This window comes from Xenopus laevis, chromosome 6L (genome assembly GCF_017654675.1).
Source record: "Xenopus laevis strain J_2021 chromosome 6L, Xenopus_laevis_v10.1, whole genome shotgun sequence".
Lineage (NCBI taxonomy): Eukaryota > Metazoa > Chordata > Amphibia > Anura > Pipidae > Xenopus > Xenopus laevis.
This window is the reverse complement of record NC_054381.1, coordinates 62479509-62495483: the sequence shown is the minus strand read 5'-3', so window position 1 is coordinate 62495483 and position 15975 is coordinate 62479509. Positions and strand designations below refer to the sequence as shown.

Below are 15975 nucleotides of genomic sequence, written 5' to 3'. Positions count from 1 at the left end.
CATGTCTGTGGGCAGCCGTGTATTCCTCCCCCTTTCTGCCCCCCAAGCAAGCACTTCCAGCAAGTGTCCTCCACCCCCTTGGTTGGGGAAACAGAGCCTGACTCTCCTCTTCCCTCCTCCTGCGCTCAGTTTCTCTCACTGCACTTTCACTCTTCATGCCCTATAACAAAGTATGCCTAGAAGCTGCATTTCTGAGCATATTGTACATTATTTATCATTTTGAGATGAGAAACAGAAAGTAGCTTTTACATTAATGTAATGTTTACTTAATTGACATTGCCATTTATTTGTGCGTTTAGGAAAGGGTCACTAATCTGAGGTCCAACTACTGTGTACTGTTTGGGTCAAGTATCTGAGGTCTGATAATTGCATCTTGTCCATTGTAGGGCCACGGGTCTGGCGACTGCTATTTATTTCTAAATACACATTGCAGGGGCCACTGATCTGTGGTCTGATAGTCATGTTTCATTCATGCAGCAGGGGCCAAAGGTCTGGGGTCTACTTTTCACATCTAAGTACACATAGCAAGAGCCATTGATCTGGGGAGGTGTTACTCATATCAGTGCATGCAGCAGGGGGAGCACAGGTCTGGGGTCTGCTACTTACATCAGTGCATGAAGTGGAGGCCATTGCTCAGCAGTTAGCTACTCATATCCAGGGATGCCATCAGAATTCACAGGGCCCCATACAAAAATTTCCTGGACCACCTGGGCCCTGACCACCTCCACAGCCTCCGCCCTAGAACCTATACACCCCAAACCATAGTAAAAAGGCCTCACAAACATGGACGCTAAACCATGAACACTAAAAACCCATTGGTAGTCAGGGTCCCCCCTACAAGTTAAAAAAACTATTGGTGGTCAGGGCCCCCCCATAAAAGTTAAAAAAACTTCAGGATCCCCCAGAAACATTGGAGCCAATCCCCCCTTACATGTTGAAAAAAAATTGGTGGACAGGGTCCCCATAGAATTTTTTTTTTTTCATTTGGTGGCCAGGGGTTTAATTAAAACAAAATTGGTGTTAATTGGAACGTACCGGTTCTTCTTCCTTGTCCTTGGTGATGGCAGCTTCTTTGACGTCTTTTGGCTCCTTTCAAGGCTTCGGGCACTTATCTTAGGTGACTGACATAAATGCACAGACTAGTGGGAGAATGGCTCCTTTGGGTGTGTAGATATGGTAGAGTTAGCCATGGGATTATCTGCCACTGGCTGTGCATAAATATGCTCATTGATATGCAAAGCACACAGCATGGGGGCTATTGTTCTGGGGTAGGGGGGCCTGCTACTTACATCATTGCATACTGGTCTGGATTCTGGTATATAAGTGCATGCACTGGAGGCCACTGGCCTGGGTCTGCTACTTGTATCAGTGCACGCAGCAGGGGCCATAGGTCTGGAGTCTGCTACTTATATCCAAGTGCACATGGCAAGGACCACTAATCTGATGTGACTGGGATAAATGAACAGCCTAGGGTTGAAAGGCTCCTTTGGGTTGAGATTCTGCAAAACCTTTTCTAGCCTGTGAGGGGAGGTGCTGGTCAGTGATGTCACAGGGTGTGGAGTAGACAGGTCTGTGATATCATAGGGCGAGGAATGGGCAGGTTGATGATGTCAGGGGCTGGGAAATGGCCAGGTTGGGGTATCTAAAGCCTTGGGAAAAGATAGGAAGGGTTTAAAAGGGAGGGTTTAGCAGAAAAAATCTTTTGGGTGGGGAGGTGAAGAGGCAATCACAAATTTACCATTGACTAGATTACTGGTCCATTAGTAAAACCAACAAGGGTTTCTTAGCTAGGGCAGTCAAATACCAGCTTGTTGGCAATCCTAGTTGAGATGGAGAGTTGGTCCCGGGTTAGGCTGCCACTGGGTGTGCATTAATATACTCATTGATAGAGATCCTTATATTCTGGCCTTGGCGAAACACTTCTTCCCCAGGAGACTGGAAATAGTTTTCTTTAAAAAGTTTAGTGAAATTTCTAACCAAGGGCATTACAGCAACAACTTTAGAGGGCGAAATATGTCTCAAACAAATGCTGAAATTGCATATCTCACTTTTGTCAGGACAGTCGTGATATTTGCCTTCTACCAAGTGGTTTCAGACAGCCCCTTAGAAGTCTCATTTTCTTGCTGACCGATCAGTGTCACAAGCTGAGACCTTGACCCCAGTCCCCATATAGATATAAAGTATGGATGCCTGGAGAGGAGGGGAGCATGGCTCGCAACATGAAATGCTTGAGAGGCCACCACTGTGTCTGTGTTGTAAAAAGGGATGTGTTTTTGTTATGTGGGAATGGTATTTTCAGGGTGCGGTTACAAACTGGATGTGGCTAAAATTCTCATTGCCGCACAGTAGGTAATTATATCCCTCTAATCGAGTGAGGTATGCAACTTTCTTCTTTTTTTACTCCATAAATATTTAGCAGTTCTGAATAACAATGTGAATTAAGTTCCTGTACAAACAAAGGTCAGGGCCTGCTGAGGTATGAGTCTAGCAGCTGGAACTGGAAACTGCTCTAGGCAATGGAAATCGGAGCACTCTAAATGAGCAGCCAAACTGGGAAGAATGTACTGAAATGTTTAGCTCTTCAAATCAGGAAATCAACAAAGGCTCTAAAAGGAAAATGGGTGCTTCTCATTTCCCTTAGATCAGTGCTGTCCAACTTCTGTGGTACAGAGGGCCGGACTTTTTCTGGCCTACACGATGGAAAGCCGATAATGGAAACCTGTGATGACCACTCCCTGTTTTTAAACCGCACCCACTTTAAACTACACCCATGTTACCACAAGACCACATCCACAAAAGACCAAATGATTGGTGCTCACTTCAGGGATAGCACTCATATATGAAAAAGTTGTCATATTAAAGGAATTGTTCAGTGTAAAAATAAAAACGGGGCAAAGAGATAGGCTGTACAAAATAAAATGTTTCTTTAACCCCAGAGTGGAGATTTGATGCGCCTTTAAAATACTTCTCTTCTTGTGAGTGGAATATTTGTTTTTTGATACACCTAATAAAAAGGATTTACACTATCTTCTGCACTCTACATTTTCTGACAGCACGGAATAGGCAAAGAGTACTTCATCCTGATATATCAATGATTTTAAAGCCTTAAAACGTTTGTAAGTACCCAACTTGTAAGCAAGGCACGTGGTGGATGTAAAAAGTAATCTAGCACCTCATAGTAGAGTGTGGAACTGCAACTACCAACAACCCACTACACTTGGGGGCAAATATACATAGGGTCGAATACAAAGGGTTAATTAACCCTCGATATTCGACTGCAGAATGTAAATCCTTCGACTTCGAATATCGAAGGATTTACCGCAATTCCTACGATGAAACGATCGAAGGAAAAATCATTCGATCGAACGATTAAATCCTTTGAATCGAACGAATCAAAGGATTTTAATCCATCAATCAAATGATTTTCCTTTGATCAGACAATTGTTAGGAAGCCTATGGGGGACCTTCCCTATAGGCTAACATTGGCCTCGGTAGGTTTTATTTGCCGAAATAGGGGGTCGAAGTATTTTTTAAAGAGACAGCACTTCGACTATCGAATGGTCGAATAGTCGAACGATTTTTAGTTCGAATCGTTCAAAGTCGTAGTCGAAGGTCAAAGTAGCCTATTCGACCACTCGAAATTCAAAGTATTTTTTCTTCTATTCCTTCACTCGAGCTAAGTAAATGGGCCCCCTAGATTCCATAAAGATTCCTTTATGCTGCATTCTTATTTCTCCTGGCTTTTAGCGCGGACTCATACAGACTGTTATATTGAAAATTCCCTGTCCCTGAAGTTATTTCTTGACAACGTGATCCGATAAAGAAGGGATTTTCTTCCAAAAATCCAAAAAAGTTGAGCTTTCAGAGCATCAATCGCTCTGACTTTTTTGAAAAATATTATGGACATTTTGTTGCTCCGACTTTTTTGAAAAATATTATTGATAAAATAGTTCAGTTAGTGGAAGGGCGTTTGGTTGACTTTGTTGTAAATGATGTATGTATATAGCACTTTCAAGTTATGGAAAAGTGGTGCTTATGAATCAGTTGCAATATCAGAACCATGTTGGGTGCAGGGCTGTATCCCATTGGTGGACCCCTGCAGCTACCCTAGGAATCTGTATCAGTCAGTTCCTCAAGCAGGTGAATAAGCCAGGCAAAAAAGAATGGTCTGTATCAAAGTAGAAGCAAAAACTTTAATACTGTGTTGTGGAGTGAATTATAATGAGGGGTCATAGAGATGCTTCAATAAGAAGTTTAACAGATGAAAACATGTTAGTGGGCCCAGGGCACATTTCTTGTACGTCACATGGTAGTCACTATGGTACCCTGCCTATGAAATAATTTCCTCCTGTTTGTGGCACAACTTAAGTTATTCTTTCTTATTCCCTCCCTGCCTGCTCGAGACAGATGCTGTGTGCCTTATGAGCCCTGGGCCTGCCTATGTTTTACCTTGTAAATTGCAGTAAGTGCTGTTCTTAAATCTGCATTTTAAATGGTTATGGTTTTCTATCTGCTTAGTTATAGCTGACCATAAGTTCTAGGTGGTCTAGATCCTCTTCCAGTGGTCTTGAATGTCTATGTTTTGTGCTTTGGTTCAAGTTTAAGGCTATTTCTGTGAAAAACCTGCATGTTGTCTAAATTTTCAGATGCCAGAATGAGAGACATAGGGGCAAATTCACTAAGCTGCGAAGCGCCGAACGCTAGCGTTAATTCGCTAGCGTTTGGCATTTTCGCTACTGCGCAAATTCACTAACGAACGCTGGCGTAGTTTCGCTAGTGATACTTCGCAACCTTACGCCAGACGAATTTTCGCTAGCGACGAAACTACGCAAATTCACTAACTTGCGCAGTGTACTGAACGCTACCTTTTACGCTAGATTTCCTTCACCACCTCAGACCTGGCGAAGCGCAATAGAGTAGATAGGGATTGTTTCAAAAAAAGTCATTTTTTTTCTAAGTCCCAAAAAACGCTGGCGTGTTTTCTACATTATGGGTGATAGGCTGAAAAAGATCGAAAATTTTTTGGGGCTCCCCTTCCTCCCCCCTACATTTCCTGACTCATGGCAACTTACCTAGACAGTGGGCACATGTGTAAGGCAAAATAACAACTTCGAATCTTAGTGAATTTGCCCCAGTGACCACAAGAGCGAAGAACATGTGAAATCTTCTAGACAAGAAAGCGTGTTAAGGATACTTTGATCAGATTAGTTCTTCCCAATCCTCTGTAGTTCAACACATTTATGATCTGAATGAAAGCATCCTTTAACAGTTTTGGGTCTGGAAAAGTTTATGGATAACATGTTGTTTCTTCTAGCCTTCCTATCAGTCTACCACTGCTACCCTATCGGTTTCTGAGCCTCCTGTGGTTAATTTAGCTCAGACCATCAATATTCTATCTGAAGGTGATCAATCGGATGCACAGGAAATATACTTAAATAGATTCTGAAGAACGGGTGTTTGAGAAGTTTCCAAGTCTATTCAATTTATTCAATTTAAAAAAAAAAAAAAAAAACTCAAAACCTCACTCTTTTTGAATTTTAAGCTCCCCAGGTACAATTTTTGGAACACATTCGTGCACTTAGGAAAAGGGGAAGATGAGATCTGGTGCCGTATAAGTGCATAATAAAGATCATTGACAGCTAAAGGTAGAAGTACTTAAACAAATCACCAATACAATAACTAAAAAAGAAAGAATGAGAACCCTGTCAGGAGGAACACCTTTTTTGGATATTATTTTTAGATACAATATCACCAAAGGGTTTAAATTGAGAAAATGGAGACCAATATGTTTGAAGTGAGACTAAAAAACTACTTTTTAAAATATGAATGTACATTAAAAGTTAACTATAGGTCATGCTGATTGTTTTTTGCCAAGAGGTTTGTTTTTGTAAGTAATGGTTAGTTGAAGTTCCTAAACCTGACTGTCCCATCTCAGCCTGTGAGTTAAAAGTTTCTAATGCTAACAGACTCCTACTGCACAAATATGACAGCCCCCTCATGGACAAGAACAGGGAGTCAGATAGGTAATGTAAAAGCATTGGGCAAATGCTTTATGACAATATTAAAAGAAGCATGCAAAGTCAACTTTATGGTAGATGTCAAAAAAGATTTCACTTTTTTGGTGTCAGTATCTCTTTAATGTGGATGTTTTTATTATAGTACAGGTATGGGACCTGTTATCCAGAATGTTTGGGAGCTGGGGTTTTTCGGATTACATATCTTTCTGTAATTTGTAAATCTGAACAGTTCAGTGTAAAAATAAACTGTGTAAATAGATAGGACGTGAAAAATAAAAAATGTTTCTAATATAGTTAGTTAGCCAAAAATGTAATCTATAAAGGCTAGAGTGACTGGATGTTTAAGATAGCCAGAACACTACTTCCTGCTTTTCAGCTCTCTTGATTTCCACTGATTCGTTACCAGGCAGTAACCAATCAGTTACTTAAGGGGAAGCCACATGGGTCATAGCCGTTTGCTGCCAAGGATCAATTGCAAACTCACTGAACAGTTATGTCCCATGTGGCCCCCCTTATAGTCACTGACTAACTCAGAGTAGAGAGCTGAAAAGCAGGAAGTAGTGTTCTGTTACACATCTGCTCACTACAGTCTTTATACATTATATTTTTGGCTAACTATATTTGTATACATTTTTTATTTTGCACAGTCGATCTATTTACCCAGTTTTAATTTTTACACTGAGCTGTTCCTTTAAGTCTATTAGAAAATCATGTAAACATTAAATTAACCCAATGGGCTGGTTCTGCTTCCAGAGAGGACTAATTATGTCTTAGTTTATATCAAATACAATGTGCTATTTTATTATTACAGAGAAAAAGGAAATCATTTTTAAAAATTTGTATTATTTGGATAAAATGTAAGTTTTTAAAGTAATGAAAATATCATGTAGTGTTGCCCTGCACTGGTAAAACTGATCTGTTTGCTTCAGAAACACTATTATAGTTCATATAAACAAGCTGCTGTGGAGCAATGGCGGAAATTGAAAAACGGCTATATGGCACAGGTCAACTAATGGATAACAGATAACACCATAAGACAGACAGAGCTTATTTGTTATCTGTTTTGTAACCTGAGCCTTTTCTTCTTTGAATGGCTGCCCCCATTGGTATACAGCAGCTAATTTATATAAACAATAGTAGTGTTTCTTAAGCAAACACAGCAGTTTTATCAGTGCAGGGCAACACTGCATTATATTTTCATTACTTTAAAACACTTATTTTTTGACGTTACTGTTCCTTTAACCATTTGTGTAATGTACAGAATCTGAGCCAGTTGCCTTCCCCTCACTGTTTGTGCTACACAGGCTACATCAGATGCTGTTATCTCACTGACTAAGGCAGAAATTTTGCTGAGGATTTGGTGTGGCAGCTGCACGACGTGGGATGAGGCGAGATACAGGGGAAGTTTGTCATGAGGAGCATGAATGCTATGAAATAATCTGGTTTGTACCGTGTGAACAAAGAACAAGATAGTGAACTGGTCTAAGAAACTGCAGAGAGTGTTATTTATCTTATATGAGCTTTATGCTACCACTTTTGTGCGTATATTTTATACAAACTAATTGTCACACTGGCTTATTATTATTATATAATCTGCACTATTGGCACTCGCTATCTTTTCATTTATACCGTTATTTTAGTACCTGGTATCCTTGTGCCCTAGAGGGGCTGAGCTGCCTGACAAACAAGCTACCATTTATGTCTGCCAACACACTTCTAGATGAAGAGAGATCCTAAACTACATGATGAGTGCACATAACGTGCTAAAGTTTTTTCAATAATTTTTGAATACATTGTTTTTAACTGAAATAGGTAAAACCTATACAATGGAGTCTATGGGAGATAGCCTTCCCATAAATAGGTATAGCCTATACAGTGGAGTCTATAGGGGATGGCAGGTCCGGACTGAGAATTAAAATAGGCCCTGGCATTTCAGGTACACAGAGGCCCAATCAGCCCACACAGAGGCCCAAACAGCCCCCACCAGCCCACTAAATACTGACTTTCCATGCCACCTTATAGCAGCCCCTCTGGCATTTGCCAGAACCCACAGATTGCCAGTCCGGCCCTGGGGGATGGCCTTTCCATAAATCGGAGCACTCTGTATAACGGGTTTCCAGATAAACTATACCTATATTTTAAATGCAGCATTCCGTTAATAGCAAACTTTTATTTTGCTTTGAAATACTAGGAATATACAACAGAAATCAGTAGAATAAAAGGAAAAACTATATACTTCACTTGAAATTAATAAAACACAAAAGAAAAGTGTTAAAACACAAAATTCATTGCAGTTATAGAAGAATGACTGTTTTTAAAGGGGATGTTAAGGCAAAAAAATAAAATCCCATTTTTACTTTCTTTAATGAAAAAGAAATCTATCTCCAATATACATTAATTAAAAAATGTGTACCGTTTTAATAAGAAACCTGACTGTATGCAGTAACATTCCCACTTTGTTTTACTTGCTCTGACAGCTGCAGTTAGGAAACTTCAGACGGTCCCTAACTGCTGTGCAGGGAAATGATCATACTTTCAAACGACAGGGGGAGCCCCCCCCCGCCTTACTTCCCAGAACTCGAGCAGCTTTGTTTGTTTCCCTGTAACACCGGTGAAGATTTGTATCCACAGACCCAGTGCAGTCTGTTTATTCTGATTATTAATCAGTCTTCCTGTATTGGCTTCTGGCAGATATTATTTGACTTGTGCTGTTTTGATCATTTATAACGATCCCTAAGCTTAGCCTCCCAACTGAAGCCCAGACTGAGCATGTGCATAGTCTTGGTATTGCAAAAATATTTAACAAAGTTACAAGATGACAGCCCCCTGCGCCAAGTTTAAAAGCATTTGTTTAATTGGGCTTCTGGTGCAGTAAGTTCATGTTTTTGTTTAGTATACAAAATACAGCATTTCTAACATTATTCTATTTTAGACTTTAGTTGCCCTTTAAAGGACCAGTAACATAAAAAACTGAAATAATTTTAAAGTAATAAAAATATAATGCAGCGTTGCCCTGCACTAGTAAAATTGCTGGGTTTGCTTCAGAAACACTATATAAATAGTGCTGCTGTGTAGCCAAGGGGGCAGCAATTCAAAGGAGAAAAGGCTCAAGTTACACAGCAGATAACATTATGTTTTACAGAGCTTATCTGCTTTCTGTTTTCCACTATTTATCCTGTGCCATATAGCCTTTTTTCAATTTCTGTCATTGCTACCCAGCAGTTTGTTCATGTGAACTATAGTAGTGTTTCTGAAGAAAACAGATCAGTTTTTTACAGTGCAAGACAACAGTACATGATATTTGCATTCATTTAAAACACTTTCATTTTTTGGTGTTAGTGTTCCTTTAAATGTGTGTAAAAGATATGGGATGCCATAATACATTGTTGGTCAAACTTAAGTCTGAAAATACTGCCTTAAGTCTCAGAAGCCCATGTTCTAGAATTTATTTTATGTATGTTTGCCTGGAAAAGATGCATAATGGGCCTTTATAAACTTATGCTTTCTGTACATACATTTTAGCATTTATCAAACCTCAAAGCAACTAAATAACTAAAACAAATCTTACATTCTTGCGTCATTAAATGAAAACAACTAACCACCTAAAATGGCTTTGCTAATAAAGATTTATATTACATCTCTACTAAATTGTTCCTGAACTGAATATTCATGCAAGTGAGGTCATAGTACATTCTGTGGTCTCTATTGACTAGAATCATAAGGAACATATCTGGAGACGAAGGAAATTCGAAAATCTAAACCCAGAAAATACAATTTAAATAAAAGTCTAAAATCAGAGATTTTTTTGTTACTTGGTTCTCTCAATACCAACACTGCTTAATACAATTTTGATTATCCTTCAAGTCACACTTTTCCTGATGAAATATGTTTGCTTCAGCCTTGTGGAGTTCAACTTGCTGTCTTTCATTTTGTGCTCCTTCAGGAAGTTTGCTTTTGCAGTATACATAGGTTTCAGCACTTTTTTGTTTCTGAAGGCTTTCTTTCTTTACATCATAATCTTTAACTTGGGGATGAAGGACATTTGTGTTTTCCATAGCAAAGCAATGCACCTTATTTAAATCTCTTACATCTATTGTGCTCCTAAAAGCCTCTAGATTACCTTCATGCACTTCATTCCATACCGATTTGCAACCATTGTCCAAAAGTTCAATCACAGTGGTATGAGAACGTTTGAGTGGTTTACGATTTTTACAGAAATCAATAGCAGAAATGCAACGAGTTTGGCCATCTGTTTTCTCCGGATCCATAACTAGACTTTCTATAAACTGGTCACTGCAAAATGGAGTTGATAAATCTTTTAAATTAGATTCTGTAATTTGCATTTTTGATGAAGAGTTCTTGAGTTCCTCGGATACTTGTGATCTGCAGCTTTCAGTATCTGTTACAGGCTGCTTTTTAAGTCTAGCCTTATGCAAGCTTGTCTGATCACCATGACATTGTGTGTTACTTTTTATGTTCTTACAAGAAGATGAAGTTCCATCTTTATCGCTGAAAGAATTTTCGCAAGTGAGTGAGATTTAAGCAATTCTTAAATGTGTTGGGTAAGAAATAGGATCTAGGTAAAAATCTATCTTCAGTGAAATCACAACAGAAACAGTTTAAATACTGTATGTGTTTTTAATTGTAAATTTGGGTCCTTTATCCTACCCTAACCAAACCATACTTATTTGGCTGGGTTTTTATTAAGAATCGTGCGCACTCTGAATCTGAAGGACATGCCTTTGACTCCACCTTCTCTCAACTCCTATGTGGCTGAGCTGCAGAATAATAAAAAGGTTTAAATCCCTGCCTGTTCCCCAGCTTTTTAAGTACCCATGGGTGGAGTTCTTATGGATAAAACGATTTTGAACTGCCTCAGCACACACCACATGGTTCCCCAAGGACACATACATTTTATATGTTTTCTATTAGAATTTTAGGAAAATGTAAGTATAATGGCACTCTAGTGCAATTATGTGGATGAATTGAAGGCCCTATTAAGAACTGGTTATGGAATTTGGAGGCTCAGGCACAAATTCTGTACTGGGGTCTCTTAATAAGCCACTGGTCCTTAACCTGGCCATATCCAGACTTGGTGCTGAAAAACAGATTATTTTAGTTACTGTTAAATCCTTTTCTCTTGACCTACAATGGGGCACACAGGCACCATAGGGAGGAAGATCTCGTTGCTTGGAGAAAGGACACTAAAAGGTCAAAATGGCTCCTGCTCTGGGTTTCATCCCCTGCCTACTTCCTGAATCCTCTGTTTTTCTGGCCGAATAAGGAATGACGAGCCCTACCTCATAACCCATGTGAAGAGAAGGAGCCTCTCCCAAGGCAAGCTAAACACAGCATGTTCTACCTGCTGTTTATACTTGCTAGTATATCAGAGTATTAACTAAATAGAAAAAACAGAACTTAACTGAATTTAACTTGAACTAACACAGGGAGGAAAGACCTGTGTCCCCCAATGTAGGTCAAAAGAAAAGTATTTAACGATAAGTACAATAATCTATTTTTCTCTTGCCTAGACTGGGGGACACATGAACCATGGGGAAGTCCCAAAGCTACCCATGAGGGCAGGACTTCTAGCCCCTAGTGTTCAGGGAATAACCGTCTGTAACACTGAGGCGAATATATGCACCGTGTAAAATTTGGAAAAGGTGTGAATGGATGACCACACTACAGTCCTACAGACCCATTTAGCTGAGGCTTGGTGGCGAATCGCCCAAGAAGTACTGAGGTGTGGCCTTACCGCGCACCTCATAGGCCTACAGGATAGCCTACCTAATCCATCTTGCAATAGTGGCCTTAGATGCCCTGGGACCTTTTCTTGGTCCTTCTGGTAGGACAAAGAGTTTGTCCACATTCCTGATGCTCTTGGTAGCCCTGGTATATGTTCTAAGAGGGCAAACCACATCTAGGTTGTGCAGCTTTTTTTCCCAGTTGTGTCTTGTGTTCTGGACAAAATAAAGGTACCACCAGGTCCTGGTTAAGATGGAATTGGAATGGGAATGGAATGGGCTTGCAAAGTGCTTTTACCCCCTGTAGCCCGAGAAATTATTTTCTCTATTTCGGCACCGAATAGTTGTTTTCTGACGAATGGAAGACTGACCAGAGATCTCTTGGAGGTAAGATCTGCTGACCAGTTCTTTAGCCATAGGTATACGTCCGGCTGCAATGGATTGTGACAAAGCCCTTGCGATGAGTTTTGCCGTACCCAGGACCGCGTCACAAATGTATGTGTTTGCATCCGCAATCTGAGGGATCATCTAAACCAGGGCTGTCCAACTGGCGCCCTGCCACCGTCCCTTCTATAAAATGAGCACAAGTGCAGTCCTGGTATTCGCCATTTTTTATTTCTAACTTCCACACAGGGCTGCAGGTAGGTCGGGGGGGGGGAGCAATAGGGGATGGGGGACCCCATGGGGATGCAAGTGCGGCACCCCCTAGAGCCTGCACCTAATCTAGCCCTTGCCTCATTCACTGCACTTCAACTACAGCTCTCTGCTTCCGCCGACAGTCTCCCACTGAAGATCGGCAGATCAGCAATACACGCAGCAATATTATAGGCAGCCGACAGAAATTTTCCACCCTGGCGATCGACCATTCGGCATGCCATGACAGATGTTGGGACACTCCACACACAATCCGAAAATCATATGAATCGAGAATTCATAAGATCGGATCTTTGCATCTATGGCTAGCTTGAGAGTGGTCCTGATGGGTTTCCCGGTCTCCTGTTCTGCATTCCCTATGCTCCCTGTGTGTCCCGCTCTGCCGGTGCGTGCCCCGCTCTGCCGATGTGTGACATCATCTGCCTGTGAAACATAAGCCTGTTATTTGTTCTGGGGGTTTGTTAGCATTTGAAAATAAATTATTGTTAGGGGCCTTAAGTATCACATATAAGTGATAAGCAATATCCCTGCAGTAAGCACCAACCATTTGGTTTTTTGGTGTGCTACTATAATTAATGTGAATATGGTCTTGTGGTAACATGGGTGTGGTTTAAAGTGGGTGTGGTTTCAAAACAGGGAGTGGTCAATACTGACTCCCATTATCGGCCCTACACCATGTAGGCCAGAAAAACTCCGGCCCTCGATAACACAGAAGTTGGACAGCACTGTTCTAAGCCAATGAGTTGGGCCACCTGCCCTGGATACCCAAGCAGTGGCAAAAATTGGCCAGAGAACTCCTCCTGCCGTTGTGAATATTGCCTTGCAGAAACCCTCAAGTCGCTGGGATCCATGAAGGAAGCCACATCAGCAACTGGAATAGTGGTGGTGAGAGACAATCTTGCGACCGGTGGATCTGCTGCTGGGGGCGATGACCAAGGTCTGTACATGCCTGAGGGAAATGATAGTTTTGAGAAAAGTGTTTGGAAAATTGCACTCTGTGGTCTGGTGTTTTCCATTGTGCCTTAACTATGTCATCCAGCTGTTCATAGGCTGGAAAGAAGAGGACTCTAAGCATAGTTGCCTGTAATACTACCTGAATCAGGCTCTCCACCTCTCTTTGCGATCTAGGGGCATCCTGCTCCTGATCAGATTTCTCAGATTTCTCTTCAGAGAGTATCTGTCCTTCTTCCCCTGAGGATTCCTCTTGCTCTTCTAGGGATACCAGTGGAGAAAAGGATGGTCGTATCGGACTGTTGAGTGCCCGCCCTGTGAGGCACGTGTTTTAGGACCTAGTCTAGTGTTTCTGGTATTCTGGCTAGGTTCTGAAGACCTGCTAGTCCCAGCTCATTTGACTAGCTGTAGCCGTCACAGAGCTGGCTGGTAGGACTGCATTGGATTGATAAAATGCAGGGTTGATGTAGGGTAGGTCTACAGGAGCCACACACTGGTTCAGTCAAAGGGCGAGAAAAATGGTTTGCAAGTGCATGCAAAATAGGAAATAAGGGGGTTAGCACGTGCATTTGCTTGGGACTTAGGAAGGGACTTTTCTCTGTCCTGTCAGTCATGGTTATATGGCAAGTCTACTCTCCCAGGAGAACTCCCCCTAATTGAATCCCAGGGGTAGTTGGGATAAGGGTCAGAGAAGGATCACTGCCCCTCTTAGTGTCTTGCAGTTCATGGGTATCTGTGGGAGACAAGACAGAAATGGTCTGCCTATATGCGAGAGACAATCTTTATTAGTATATGGTAAGGGTTTAAAATTCCTTACCTATTTCCCTGTAATAGTAAGGGAGGGAGGGTGGACCGCAGTTCCTCAGTGTCACTGCCACACTTAGAGTATGTGTGTGAAGAAGAACAGTAGTGTGCAGCCTGCATGCGAGTGACAAACTCTATGGATGGTAAGGATGGAAGAGACCTGATCGCTAATGAAAACAGGACTGGAACCAGATGGTAATGGATATGCTGGGTCTAACTGAACAGGTAAACGTGCTCACAAAATGGCCGCCAGAAAGGAAGAGGGAGCTCCTGGATGTTGGGTAAGGGAACAACCTCACCAAGCTGGCCTCTGAGAGGAAGCATCCAGCGCAGGAAGTGATGAGGTGTGCTCAGTAAATGATGCCCATTCGCACGTGCGAACTTGCAGTGAAAAGGCACCAGTGCGGCGCATTGAATGAGTGTGAATGTGGAAGAGCTCCACAAAAGGGCCCCCTGGGAATTGTAAGGGAACCCGGAGTGACAAGTAAGAGATGGGGAGGGAGTTGACTTACCTCCTTGACCAGCCATATGTGCTCATAGGGTACCCTGTGCTGGCTGCTAGTGCAGCCTCTGGGGAGCGTGAACCATTTGCCCAGGATAGAGAGAGGAGCCCCCTAGCCTGCAGACCTCTGTAGAGCTGAAAGGCTATTAGAGCACTTCGTCCTTGTCTGTAGGGGCTCTGGAAAGAAAATGCTGACCCCTATTGTGGCATGATAACTGATCTAATTTGCACACTGCTCCCAGCCACCTAGTGTCCGTCCTCCTTCTGAGGACACTAAAAGAAAACTGAGGATTGAGGAAGTAGGCAGGGGTTGAAGCCAAAAGCAGGAGGAGGAGCAACTTTAACCTTTTAGTGTCCTTTTTCCAAGAAACAGGATCTTCATCCCCATGGTGCCTGTGATGGCCTTTCTGTAATTCGGAGCAACATTTCTGGATAACGGGTTACTGGATAATGGATCCCATACCTGAACTATAAATGAAGCAACCTATTCTCTATAATGAAATCGTTATCAACAGTTGTATCCATTAATGCACAGGTTTCCCTAACCTGGAAACCCATTATCCAGAAAGCACCAAATTATGGGAAGCCCATCTCCCATAAGAAAAAATAAATACAACTTGATGGTAACTAGGCTGCATGAATTCATATTGGTGGCAAAACAATCCTGTAAGGGTTATTTAATGTTTAAATGCATTTTAGCAAATTTAAAGGTATGGAGATCCAAATTATGGACGGATACCTTATCCAGAAAAGTCCACAGAATTCAGGATAATAGATTTAATACCTATACTAAAAGTATTTAAACAATACTTTACCTGTATAGGTCAGTATTCACAGTGGCACAGTCTGTACAGTAATGACGTTTTTCTGTGTTTTGTCTCTGAATTTTGACTTCATTTTTCAAGTCACTCTGAAATTTACAAGGACACTTGTATCACTTGAAATATTTTTACCAGTGAAATACTTAACTGAAAATCATTATGCATATGGTGATTTATATATTTTGTTTGTTGCGTTTTTTTGATATATACATATCAAACTTGCCTCCTGTGGTGGTTTAAAGCAGCAAACAGAATGGCTTTCCAGCTGACTAACTTCTTCAGCTTCTTCTGTGTAACAGTGTAACTTTGCAGGCAGGGAATGGTGAAGGCTGTTTGATATTGCATTAAGACGAAATAGCAGTTCATCTATAAGGTCCTCAAACTCTTCCAAGTAAAAATTCTTTTGACAGAGAATAGTATAGTAACATAAGTATATGTACAAGAAATAAACATTCTTCTTCTTCATATAGCGCCAACATATT

At 41.2% G+C, this 15975-nt stretch overlaps 1 protein-coding gene across 6 annotated transcripts in view; it reads right to left on the bottom strand.

Moving 5' to 3' along the window:
- Nucleotides 1-9019: 9019 nt before the first annotated feature.
- Nucleotides 9020-15975, bottom strand: part of pkd1l1.L (polycystin 1 like 1, transient receptor potential channel interacting L homeolog) — an 89704-nt gene continuing 82748 nt past the window's right edge. For all 6 annotated transcript variants that reach the window (XM_041566102.1, XM_041566106.1, XM_041566107.1 and 3 more), the window contains 3 exons: nucleotides 15717-15893; nucleotides 15488-15582; nucleotides 9020-10526 (listed from right to left, as the gene is read on the bottom strand). In XM_041566102.1, coding sequence (XP_041422036.1) covers nucleotides 9839-10526; nucleotides 15488-15582; nucleotides 15717-15893 — 960 coding nt within the window. In that variant the 3' untranslated portion in view covers nucleotides 9020-9838. The remainder of the gene's footprint in view (nucleotides 10527-15487; nucleotides 15583-15716; nucleotides 15894-15975) is intronic.